At 41.7% G+C, this 13,651-nt stretch overlaps 1 protein-coding gene across 2 annotated transcripts in view; it reads right to left on the bottom strand.

The window, feature by feature from the left end:
• The window catches only part of LOC149457475 (matrix metalloproteinase-9-like), a 41,919-nt gene that overhangs the window by 16,996 nt on the left and 11,272 nt on the right, over window positions 1–13,651 (bottom strand). For both annotated transcript variants that reach the window (XM_089683649.1, XM_089683651.1), the window contains exons 2-4: window positions 12,567–12,596; window positions 7,640–7,804; window positions 302–466 (exon numbers count right to left, since the gene is read on the bottom strand). In XM_089683649.1, the coding sequence (XP_089539775.1) occupies window positions 302–466; window positions 7,640–7,804; window positions 12,567–12,596 (360 nt within the window). The remainder of the gene's footprint in view (window positions 1–301; window positions 467–7,639; window positions 7,805–12,566; window positions 12,597–13,651) is intronic.

Here is a 13,651-nt window from a genome sequence, read left to right as displayed (position 1 = left end):
TACAGGTTCGGTTGCGGCTGCGATCCCTTCTCGCTTGCATTGTGAGTTACATGAGAATTCTACTGTACTTTTATATACATTTGCCCTATGTTCTTATGCTGTATTGTATTAGACTACCTGTATGTGATTCTAGTTGCATCACCTGTCCTTGTTTAAGTCTTTCGAATGTCTATGTACCTTGTACCACTGCCATTCCTTTTCAATAAAGGAACATTTTGGTCGTTTCAAAAAAAAAAGTAAGGGTCCAAACACTGAACCTTGGGGTACACCACTAATATCCTCAGACCATTCAGAGTTTTACCTTGCCCCTCACAGATGATCCATTGCCGATCATTGTCATAGTTTGAGGTGGTTGAGCACCATAGCTGCCCATCATCTCTTCCTTCTCTAGTGCAGAAATCAAATGATTTAGAGAGGAATATAAAGGGTAAATGACACTGTGCAGTTACAGGGTTTCCTTCCCCACCTGCAAGCAAAAAGAGAAACTGAAGAGAAAAGAGAAAGGAGAAACTGTAATCATCATAGATGACAATAAAACAAGTCTGATTGGTGTACTGAGCCTAGAAATGTCAGGGGGTACTCACTTTCGAAACGTGTGCTCCATGGCCACTATTAAGTACAATTGAAGACACCAAAGCATCATGTAAATATAACTCAGTATACAGTATAAAGCACTCAGACATGGTCACTGTTCTGAGATTTCACTTTTTGGTAAACAACAAATACTATTATTCACCCATGTCCATTTCCAACGCCAAATAATGGGATACATAGTTTGCCACTAAGGTTACAGTATGGCCATGGCAGCTGAAAAAGACGCTCCACTCCTCTGCCAAGATAGATAAAAGAGGGAAACGGAAAAGAAATTGGGAAAGAAGAGGACAGGAATAAAAAAAAGGAACATACACTCACTGGCCACTTTATTTGGTACACCTTGCTAATGCCAAAAAAATATCTCCCACACCCTTACACCACCACCAGCCTGAACCGTTGATACAAGGCAGGATGGATCCATGCTTTCATGATGTTTACACCAAATTCTGACCCTACCATCTGAATGTCGCAGCAACCAGTCTGCCCATTCTCCTCTGACCTCCTAACATCAACAAGGCATTTTCGTACACACAACTGCCACTGTATATTTTCTCTTTTTCAGACCATTCTCTGTAAACCCTAGAGATGGTTGTGCATGAAAATCTCAGCAGATCAGCGGCTTTTTAAATACTCAGACCAGTCCATCTGGCACCAACAACCATGCCACGTTCAAAGTCACTTATATCTCCTTTCTTCTCCATTCTGATGCTCGGTTTGAACTTTAGCAAATTGTCTTCACCACATCTAGATGCCTAAATGCATTGAATTGCTGCCATGTAATTGGCTGATTAGCAATTTGTGTTACCAAACAATTGAATAGATGTTATCAAAGAGAGCAAACAGTGAAATGTACCATCTAAAAATCAGCTCTTAAACAGCTTACAATTGAATAGATGTACCTAATAAAGAGGCTGGTGAGTGTAGAAAATGAAAAGGGTTTGGAGTGGAGCAAGCTCTGACTTCAAAAGGACAGGAATGAAAGATGTTGTGTATCTGAAAATTGGCAATATATCTGAAATGATGTACCCAGATAGATATATATTTTTTAATTATTTAGTGATTAGTTAGAGTGGGTGGCATGAGGTGAGGTGGAGTGACTCTGCTTTCAGCATTGACTCTGCTGAACTCCTGCATTTTTGTTGGCCACACCATGCAGGAATTCACCCTTTCACCTAAACCTAATAGGTTAATGCTGTGTAAGCTAAATTTTTACTCCACCACCTCCACCTTATGGTAGAAATTGAGATTCATTAGACCGGGCCATTGATATTTAGCCATCCAGATTTGGTGATTCCATGCGCACTGTAGGCACATCAGGTCCCTATTGACGTTATGAATGACGGAACTAGTTGGGCGGAGCAGGGAGGTCGTGCATGTGGGAGGTGCTGCCTAGGACTGCCAGGAGGTGATCGCACAGTGTGACTCTGTGAGCGGTGAGAGCCCTTGTGAGATGTTTTCCTGCAGTCGTTAGATGAGCCTGATGGTTTTTAAACACATGTAAGTATAAATGTTATTTCTTTAAGATATTTTATGACAATATTTATAATAAAGAGTACTTGGTTTTAATTTTAAACAGGTTGTAATGTCTTTGTTGGTTCCAAGTTCATATGCCCCAAAATTTATTTCTGTCTTCATAATAAAGCTGTTGGATATTATGGAGAGCATTATGGTTTTCTTTTTTTTCTGATTTCATCATCATGCTGGTAGAACTGTGTATCAAGTGGCCTGAATCTGCCTATGGTGCTGGCCCTGTCCTGGCTTTAAAGGGGACATGTATAACTTTTTGACTCAAAGATCAATTTAAAAAGGTGGGAGTGTGCCCTCTGGCAAAAGGTGGAGGTCACAATCATTTTGGCACCAAAGTATATTTATGACTTTACATATTACACAAGGATATCAGAAGATGCAATTTACGGTCACTGTCATTTGTTTGCAACATATTGTCTAAGTTTTTTTTTTATTTTCTGTGTTCACATTTGGTGATTTGTTATTGTGTTTTAATTTCTATATTAATGTGATACAAAATTTGTTGATCGATTTTTTGTGATACACTTTATGTATTATTGTATTTGGTGATATACAGTAGGTGCATGGGCATGTAGTATATGTTTTGATGCACTGGATAGGAATGATTTATCTGCATTTAGTGCTGTATATTTTACACACACAGGCAGTCACAGATGTCAACCTAGAAGGAAAGTCACTGGGGTGATTAGGTAGCAGGGGGTACTGACACCCTTGGAAACACATCAGCAAAAATACAATCAATAATGTAGATAAGTCAGTGGTGCTCCAGATGAGCAAAGACAAGGAGAAAAATAAAGATAAAAAGCCAGAGGAGAGATCCTTCTAAGGATAGTATTCAGTTGTACATATACTATATTACCCAAAGTATTGGGACGCCTGCCTTTACATGCACATGAACTTTAATGGAATTCCAGTCTTAGTCCGTAGGGTTCAATATTGAGTTGGCCTGCCCTTTGCAGCTATAACAGCTTCAACTCTTCTGGGAAGGCCGTCCACAAGGTTTAGGAGTGTGTCTATGGGAATGTTTAACCATTCTTCCAGAAGCACATTTGTGAGGTCAGGCACTGATGTTGGACGAGAAGGCCTGGTTCGCAATCTCCACTCTAATTCATCCCAAAGTTGTTCTATCAGGTTGAGGTCAGGACTCTGTGCAGGCCAGTCAAGTTCCTCCACCCCAAACTCGCTCATCCATGTCTTTATGGACCTTGCTTTGGTGTGCAGTCATGTTGGAACAGGAAGGGGCCATCCCCAAACTATTCCCACAAAGTTGGGAACATGAAATTGTCCAAAATGTCTTTGTATGCTGACACCTTAAGAGTTTCCTTCACTGAAACGAAGGAGCCAAGCCCAACCCCTGAAAAACAACCGTACACCATAATCCCCCCTCCACCAAACTTTACACTTGGCACAATGCAGTAAGGCAAGTACCATTCTCTTGGCAACCGCCAAACCCAAACACGTCCATCAGATTTCTAGACAGAGAATAATGATTCGTCACTCCAGAGAACACGTGTCCACTGCTCTAGAGTCCAGAGACTGCCTCCAACGCACTTGGTGATGGAAGGCTTGGATATAGCTGCTAGGCCATGGAAACCCATTCCATGAAGAATTCCATTCTATGCATTATTGTTGTGCTAATCTGAAGTTCACATGAAGTTTGGAGGTCCTTTGCTATTGACTCTGCGACTCAGTTGGCGACTTCTGCTCAATGTGCGCTTCAGCATGTGCTGACCCCACTCTACCATTTTACGTGGCCTACCACTTGGTGGCTGAGTTGCTGTTGTTTCCAGTTGCTTCCACTTTGTTATATTACCTTAGCTTTAGCTTAGTTATTAGCTTAGTGGTTAGCTATTGACTCTGCAGACAGTTGGTGACTTCTGCGCACTGTGTGCTTCAGTATGCGCTGACCCCGCTCTGTCATTTTACGTGGCCTACCACTTCCTGGATGAGTTGCTGTTGTTCCCAGTTGATTCCATTTTGTTATAATCCCACTAACAGATGAGTGTGGAATATTTAGTAGCCAGGAAATGTCATGGATGGATTTATTGCATAGGTGGCAACCTATCACGGGACCACGCTTGGAGTCACTGAGCTCCTGAAAGCGACCCATTCTTTCACAAATGTTTGTAGAAGCAGTCTGCATGCCTAGGGGCTTGATTATATACACCTGTGGCCATGGAGGTGATTGGAACACCTGAATGCAATGATTTGGAGGGGCGTCCCAATACTTTTGGCAATAAAATGTATATGAAATGTAAGGAAAAAAATTTAGTAGGCATATAGTCACAATCATAAGGATGCTGGATACCTGTCCTATGGTCCAGCAACCTATTTAGCACATGTGGATGCTCGATGTGGTGTTCCAGAAATTATTGTAATGTGCTAGGTTGCAATCAGAATTGGTGAACAATGGAAGAAAGGAAAAGACCCCAAAATAGAAACATTGTGTGGTCAGCAGAGACACTCATTCACTAAAAAAAGTGCTTCCAGGTGAATTCTTTATGAAGGTCGATATTTATTGATCATAAAACCAGGTTAAAACACCATCAACGCTTTTCGTGGCTCTTTATTGGCCACCTCATCAGGAAAAGGTGTACAGTACACTTTAATAAGTGGGATCCGTGTACATTCCTTCATCCCAGGAAAAAAACAGTATACTCTGGACTAAAGGAATGCACACAGATTACACCTATTAAAGTGTACTGTCCACCTTTTCCTGATGAAGTGGTCACTAAAGATCTTCAAAAAGCATTGATGGTGTTCTAAGCTGTTTTTATGATCACTAAATACCGACCTTCCTAAAGAATTTACTTAGAAGCATATTTTTAGTGAATGGGTGCCTCTCCTGATCACACACTGATTCCATTTTGAGGCCTCATCCTTTCTATCAATCAATAACATTCTGAGACTACCAGCAACACATCCACAGGGACACAATCAATACTGTTCTGACACCACCAGACATATGTCTACAGAGATACAATCAGTAAACATGCTTTAAGAAGATCATTAAAAAAGCAGAAGCATATAGTCTACAGTGGTAGGAATGGAATAAACACTGAAAATCAGGATATTTTGTCAATCTCCTGGGGGACCTCTCTGAAACATAAGATGACTCCCAGGTTTCCTGGGTAGCTTGACAGGACATAGGACTGTGAACTCAGACACAATCTTTACCCTTTGATACAAGAAAAAAAAAAAAATAAAATCACACAAGTCACCATGAAGTGTGCATGTTATATATATTATGTCTTAAAGAAAACCTGCACTGAGAAAAACTATTGCTGACCTCTTTCTGAAAATGCAAATTATTTGAAGGTCATGCTGAGCCCCCCAATTTCAGAGTCACCCAGAGCAAGTATGCAGATCAGGAAACTCTGTGTATCCAGATCTTCCTTTAATGAGTCAGTGATAGAGAAAGCACAGAAACCACATGTAGCACTACCCCCTTAGAGGCTGCTAGATTTAATTGGGTCCCCCTATGCTCTGCACAGCCAGGCAACATGCATTTTCCACACTTTGCACTCTGGAGTCGGTAAACAGTCCTTGAGCTTGGTTTTGTGATTTTATTGAGAGGTTAAACTTTGATAGGGTCTAGGTGTATATGGGATGCCTGAGGAACTGTAGGACTTGAAGACAACTCCTTAGCAAATATGTACAAAGATTCGGTTAGCAACAGTCTCTTCTTGATGAGCACTAAAGGCTCTTAGGTGTACCTCCTCAGACCCCGGATGATTGATCCTCTTCTCCCAGCTGCCTGATGGTATCCCTGAGCAGGGGGGCCCAAGAGCTGCTGATTCAACAGTCCCAGATAAGAAGCTAGTTGGGTTTTGCACCTGACTGCCCTCTTCCCTTATCCGGCCCAGAAGGTTTATGAGTACTCACACTGTCCTCTCCTGTTAGCTTAGTGGGTTGGTGGCTGCCTTCAGGCCTTATGCTGGGCTGGCTCCCTCCCTGCTACACAGGCTGTCTTCTCCTGGAGAAATTGAGGCAGTGGAGATCCTCTTTTCCAGTGCCCTGTCTGTAGGTAGGCTCCCCTCCCTGAAGCCCCCTTCCAGGCTCCACACTCCAGCCTTCCTCACTTCATCTTCCACCCAACTCTGCACAGCTCCCCCAGGCTCTGCCACATTTGAGGGTTGCGCTGGTCACCATGCCCAGAATCGTGCTAGGGGATTAGCTAAGGTCCCTCAAACATGCAGATCTGGGTCTCCTTCCCTCCTCCATCCCTCTTCCAGAAAGCTCTCGGGTTTCTGGAAAGGTCTGAAGGCTCCAGAAGCCCTTACCTGTTAGAGCCTCCTAGCCTGTCCTGAGCAACCTCACTACTCCACTCCCCAGGTTGACTTGTCCCCAGGCTGCTACTCAGCCTCTGTCTAACAAAAACTACCTAACTAAGCTCAAGGGGGTTCCACCCAGATATGTCAAGTTACTTGGGAAATTTGGAAGTCACACATTATCTCAGGTTTCTCTCCAGGTCTCCTGGGTACTATACCATATCTCAGGTTTCTCTCCAGGTCTCCTGGGTACTATACCAAATCTCCTGAAGAAATAGGCTCTCAACTGTGGACCTCACCTGTCTGCCTGCTCATCAGTGGCAATGGTGCTGAGTGACAAGGGGGTGACAGGAAGATTTAGAGGCAGAGGGGAACAGTGACAGAAAGGCATGCAGTGGCAGAGGAACTTTGAAAGGTGAGTTTGATGATAGATGGGTCTTGGGTGGAGGGGGGAGTACTGGGGGTGCAGTGGAAGGGTTGCTTAGTGGTAGGAAGGGAGCAGTTTCAATGGTTCATGTTGACAGTAGGATACAGTAATAGGGGTGCTGGGTGAGGAGGGAGAATAAGAAGTGGGTGAAGTTTGAAGGGTGCTAAGTGGCAAGAATGCTGGCATCTTCAAAGGTCCTATTGGAAAAACCATCTACTTGAAAGCCTGCAGGGAGGCTTCTCCATCTAACAAGAGCACCTCCCTTACTGGCGTTGTCTCCTGGATCACATCACCTGCTCAGTTAAGGAAAGTAACAAGCTTCAGCAGGTTTTATTGTGTAATAAAAATAGGTCACATTCTTAATTCAAATTAGCCGCCCCTATTTTTTGCTGCAACATACTTTGCTGTTCTCTTATAAGGTTGTCCAGGTTCAAATCTCTGAAACCATTGACTCAACATGATGGCCAGGCAAATTGAATTTTTATCATTCTCTAATAGTAGCATTCATGCTTTATTAGTGCAGGCCTCCTTTAATGTATTTAATTTGGTATAATTATAATAATGTTCTAAAGATTTATTCAAAACTAACAAAGAAACACTAATTCCTTAAAGTTCCTTCTTCACTGTCAGAAATAAAGGACTGAGATATAGCAGTCATCATATTCCGGGCCCTGCGTAACCAACCTAGATCTGCCTAATTTTTAGGACTGGTATATAGTAGATATTTTTGCAGGCTTCCCTCTGCCTAGGCATAGCGGCAGTCAGGAGCCCCAGATTACCGCTTAGGTCTTCCAGTGAAACACAGCAGAAGAAAATGTACCTGAAGCAGTGCAAAGCTCATACTTCAAATCCCGGTCATAGTTTTGAGTCTTAGAGCACCAGTATGCCCGATCCAACCGGCCGTTGGGAATGCAGGAGGTAAAAGAGTAACCCTCATAGATGAATGGGAAGACACAATGGGGGGAGGTCACATTCGGACTGTGCTCTGAAAAACATCAAGGAGCGTACAATGAAAAGGAAATTAAATATGTAGTAATGGCATAATGGATAATGTACAATCCTAAGTATCCATATTGGATAATGTACCAGTAAAGTAGAAGGATAAAACATATTCACCAAGAAATTAATTGATCATATTTCTGTTTAGTAAGATAAAGTGATTTCATGTAGCACAGGGACTATACTAATTTAAAAAGTATAGGTCATTAGTATAGCCACTTGCTGATCGCCTAACTGGGAAAATACATTATGACTTTGATGTTTAATACTGGAGTTATGGCTGCAGTTAGATGACATAACCCCGATATTAATTTTTCCCTCAAGTGCCCGTCTTTCTGATAAAAGTGATTCGAGCAGTAGATTCGCTGCTGGATCACTTTTAGAAGTCGGTGGTTCCTGGGTTTACCTGGCCAATCGGTAGCTCCAGGAACCAATCCGCTGCTGGTGGCAGCTGGTCAAAGAGATGAGCAAAGGAGGGATGGCCTCCGCTCATCTCTATGGCTAAGGAGGACCGGAGCATCGTCGTGACCTCACTTCCGGTTCCTGCCCAATGTAAACAAGGCCTTTTTTTAAAAAAAAATTTTAAGCAAAAGATCAAATTGTTTTGGATCTTTTGCTTTTAAATGTAGAGGAAAGATTTGGGGTCTTCGTTAAAAGTGTAGCTTTTTCCCAAAAAATTGTGTTTGAAAAACTGCTGCGTAAAAACCGTGTGACATAAAAAACTGCCATTTTATTCTCAAGGGCCTTTGCTAAAAAATATATAATGTTTTGGGGTTCTAAGTAATTTTCTAGCACAAAATACTGAATTTTACTTATAAACAAACAAAGAGTGTCAGAAAAAGGTCTGGTCCTTAAAGTGTTCCTAAACCCAGGACCCTGCATTCACTATATCCGCTCTCCCCGGACCCTGCATTCACTATATCTGGTCTCCCCGGACCCTGCATTTAATATATCCTGTCTCTCCGGACTCTGCATTCACTATATCCGGTCTCCCCGGACCCTGCATTCATTATATCTGGTCTCTCCGGACCCTGCATTCACTATATCTGATCTCCCACAGTACACACATGGAAATGCAATTATGTTAGTAAATATAAAAACTGATAAATACCTCTTTACATCAGCAGTATACAGCAGTCTTGTGACTTCTATCAGTGTCCAGCAGAGCACTGGTTAAAGATTGTAGGAGGAGTTTTCATTTTGCTCTAGTAGGATGCAGAACCCCTGACCTCTGTCTGGACAGTGCTGATTGTCCCTGTGCTGATCACATGCACTCTCCCAAGAAAAAGAATAACCTCTCTAGCAATACACACCAAACTGAGCATGTGTAGAGTGACTCCACATGATATGTATTATCAGGAGATAAGAGGGGGACACTTGAAGAAGGGGAGGATCAGAGAAGTCAGGATCAAATAGCGTTTTTACACAATGTGGAAGATTAACCCCTTAGGTTCTACAGTGAGTATAACAAGCATGCTTTACTGCATATACAGACTGATTTTACTGTTATGGGTTTAGTAACACTTTAAAGTGTTTGTAAACTGCGGCTTTAAAAAGAATTTAAAAATTCCATGCAAGGCAATTGCATATTGTGGTAGTATGCATCACACATTATGAAATACTTACATTAGAACAAAGCCCTCCAGAGGTGCATTGTCACCACTGACAGGGCTTCCATCTTCACCTGTTCTTCCTGCTGGGTCTGCAGGCTGCAGCAGCTTGAATGGCTGAGCTGCAATGACGTCAATCCCGCAGGAGTCATGGGCCACGGCACAGTGCTGTGAAGGAACAACACAGGTATGCCATTCATTCAGAACAAATGTGGCGGCTGCTAAAAAGAGAAAATATCTCCTGAACAATGCACTTCCCTGTATCTCCTTTCCTTTACATTATAATTGGATGATTGATTGAATCAGTCTTATTAGTGTCATTTTATGTCCAGATTGATTGGTTAAATATAAATATTTACATTAATTCATTGATTTTTTTAGGTAGATTTAATTTGTTTTTAAGATTATACATTTTTTTTTATTTAATTTTTTTATAATATGATCTTGATTTAAATTTATAATACTTTTGTGAAATTATAGACTATTATCACCAGGGGCGGACTGACCATTTGGGAACTCGGGCACTGCCCGAGGGTCCTGGGTCAGTAGGGGGCCCCATGAGATGCCCTTGGTACCTTTTTCATAGGCTTTTTTGGATGTGGGTGAGGACACAGGGGCCCCACGATCCCCTATTGCCCGGGGGGCCCATGAATTGTCAGTCTGCCCCTGATTATCACTGACTAATTTTGGTCACTAGATGGCTTTTGGAGCTATGTATGGCTTTAGTAGGATTAATTGAAACCAGTTTTGGATTATTAATTATATTTTAATTTATCAACTTAAATATATATTTAATTGGTTATAGTATGCTATCTGATTTACATAAAGAATAACAATCTTTACTGTGGGGTTCAGTTTATCTTCGGGTCCAGGGTTGCGATGAAGTCTTTATCCCCACAGTGAGGCTTGGATTTGTTCCTGAGTACAGAGGCTTGGTCGCAATGAGGTCAGTTCCTAGTTGCGCAGCCTGTTCTGTTTCAGATCACGGGTTCATTCCCGGCCATGTAAATAAGATAGAGGCAAAGATATTCCAAATCGAGGCTTGGTTGCAGTATATTTAAACGCAGTCTCCTAGCCCTGGAAGACGTCTGGTATGACGAAACGTGTTGGACGGAGCCTCCCTTGTGACATCATCATATAAGAATTTATATGTTCCTTGCTGTTTGAGGGTTCTAAGATTGCTGTAAAGTTTATGATGCTTGTAAGTGCGTTTCTCTCTTTTTTAATAAATAGTAATTAAACTATCTGCACTATGAGAGACACTTCTTTTATCGTTATATGAATATATGCCAACTTTATGAGATCAGGATGGTCTGAAGAGCCTTTGAGGATACATGTGATCTGGCTTGAGATACATGGGTCTGGATGGAAGTGTTGTAATAAGGAATATGTTGACCCCTATAGCTAAGGGGTCAAATGATTTGGTAAGCCTCCAATTTGTCACCCCGGTGGTGCAGTGTTCACGGTGGTGGTTATACTGGAATGAAGAGTCTGGACGATTTATCACAAAAAGGGGACTGTCTTATATACCCCATAGGGACTGGCACATATATGTTAATCATTTTTGCACTTTAACTTTTGGTACTGGTTTACTATTGAGCACTTTAATCACTGTTCACGTTTGTGGATTTATGTATTGTTTGTACATATTATGTCCTAGATTGTAAGCTCTACAGTAATAAGCAGGGCCCTCTGTTTCCTCTTGTACCAAAGTGTATTGTAACTGTAATGTCTACCTTAATTTTGTAAAGCGCTGCGCAAACTGTTGGTGCTATATAAACCCTGTATAATAATAATAATAATAATAATAATTTTTTGTTTTTACTTTAGAGCAACACTAGAGATTTATGTGGTGGATCAGTAGCAGCTGCCCTTAATGGTTGAGGAACTAGCAGCCCCTCAAAAATCACTTTACTTCTCATAGCTACATGTAGAGACATCTTCTCTCCCATGGCCTGCAAGCACTACCAGCCCTCCTGGCTTCTTGGAAGATCTCCCGGGATAAGGATTGAGGATTGAGCCCAGTGTTGTCCTTAGAAAGCTTGCTATGTGTGGCAGTCGTTCCCTTTGTGGATCCAAGAGGGTGCTGCTCTACTTACACTGTTCTCTTTGCTCCCTGCTGCTCCAGGTCTTGATCCCATTCACACTACACTGCTAAATGTATCCTCCTGATCCAGCTCAAGCGCAGCCTGGAGGTCACCCCCCCTAGACCCAGAGGACCCCTCCCATGTACTGACAGTCTCCTCAGCATTCCAACTTCCACCCGACTCCTCTGTCAGCCCTACTCTCCCATATTTATAGGTCAGTCCATCGTTCCACCAGGGCCTCCAAACCTGGGATTGGCCGGACCCCCATGAACATGCAGATCAGGTCTCCATTTCTTCCTGCTTACCGACTTCTGGAAGGTTATATGGTCCTCCAGAGTCAGGAGGAGGTAATAGAGCCACAACTTGCTGAGTCATCCAGCTGACCTGCAATAACCCGACTTCAATCACAGTCTCACACAACTTCCATGAGTTATCCATAATGATTTTGCCTATAATACACTACACCAGGGGTGTCAAACTGGCGGCCCTCCAGCTTTTGCGAAACTACAAGTCCCATCATGCCTTTGGGAGTCATGCATGTAACAGTCAATTTTGCAATGCCTCATGCAATGCCTCATGGGACACTATTCTAGTAGCACACTAGAGGGTGTTACGTATGAGGACCTACCTAAATTATCCAATCAGTTTGTATCCAATCAGGAAGGTTCTTGCACTTTGTAGTTATTTCTATAGCTGACCACACACTATACAAATTATACAATTTCCTTTAGATCTACCAACAGTTATGTAATGTAAGGACCTTCTAGACCAGATACAAATAAATAGATTGTTAAGGTTTGTCTTCATGTTACAAAGTTTTGATAAATCTAAGGTCCCATTTACTCCATTGCATTCCGAGAACATGCGCAGAAATGCGCATTTTCAGTGCTCATTCTCAGAAACACGCAAAAAATGCTCCAAGGTGTGCACTGCCATTCTTACATGCCAATACAGATTAAAAGTAGATGTGAACCCATATAGCGTAATTTATTAGATTTAACGCACATTCTTTTTTTTTTATTATTAATAACTCCTATAGACTGATTCTCACCTTGAGTTGTTTGCACTGCGACAAACCCCACTGCAAACAGAAAGCAGAAATCACAGTTTAGCTGATTACAAACATCTTTTAGTCTATTTTTATATTTTAAAAACCTTGAAATAATGTAACACGTAATCTTTATTCATATACATTTTTCAACATCCCACCACACCAACTGAAATTTAAAATAAGTAGGCACTGGGAGTACTTCACTGGCTGCCTACTGTACAGTCAGGTCCATAAATATTGGGACATCAACACAATTCTAACATTTTTGGCTCTATACACCACGTGGAATGTTATGCAATGGCCAAGTCAGTCACCTGACCTGAATCCGATTGAGCATGCATTTCACTTGCTGAAGACAAAACTGAAGGGAAAATGCCCCAAGAACAAGCAGGAACTGAAGACAGTTGCAGTAGAGGCCTGGCAGAGCATCACCAGGGATGAAACCCAGTGTCTGGTGATGTCTATGCGTTCCAGACTTCAGGCTTTAATTGACTGCAAAGGATTTGCAACCAAGTATTAAAAATTGAAAGTTTGATTTATGATTATTATTCTGTCCCATTACTTTTGGTCCCTTAACAAGTGGGAGGCACATATGCAAACTGTTGTAATTCCTACACCGTTCACCTGATTTGGATGTAAATACCCTCAAATTAAAGCTGACAGTCTGCAGTTAAAGCACATCTTGTTCCTTTCATTTCAAATCCATTGTGGTGGTGTATAGAGCCAAAAATGTTAGAATTGTGTCGATGTCCCAATATTTATGGACCTGACTGTACATGATAGAGAAGGGAAAGAGCCAGAGTGAAAGCTGACATGGCTCAAAATTTGGCCGATTCGGCTCCATGCACACGGGGCGTTTTAATACCACTGGTAACGTTAGCTGTGTAAAGTCACGTTTTCAGCATTTTTTAGCATCTTTGTATTATTTTTTTTTTTTTTTTAGAGTTTTACTACTAAAAAACATATTTTTTTGATCAAAAAAAGTCCAAAAATGCTGCTTTGCTGCGGTTTACCATGTTTTGATGCATTTTTCAGCGTTAGAGCATTTTTATAGCTAAAAATCTCCTCTAGAAACCCACTAGTCC

This window comes from Staurois parvus, unplaced genomic scaffold (assembly GCF_062004578.1).
Source record: "Staurois parvus isolate SC_StPar_1 unplaced genomic scaffold, SC_StPar_1.0 ptg000320l, whole genome shotgun sequence".
NCBI lineage: Eukaryota > Metazoa > Chordata > Amphibia > Anura > Ranidae > Staurois > Staurois parvus.
The sequence above is the reverse complement of the archived record's forward strand: the minus strand, read 5'-3'. Positions and strand labels throughout refer to the sequence as shown.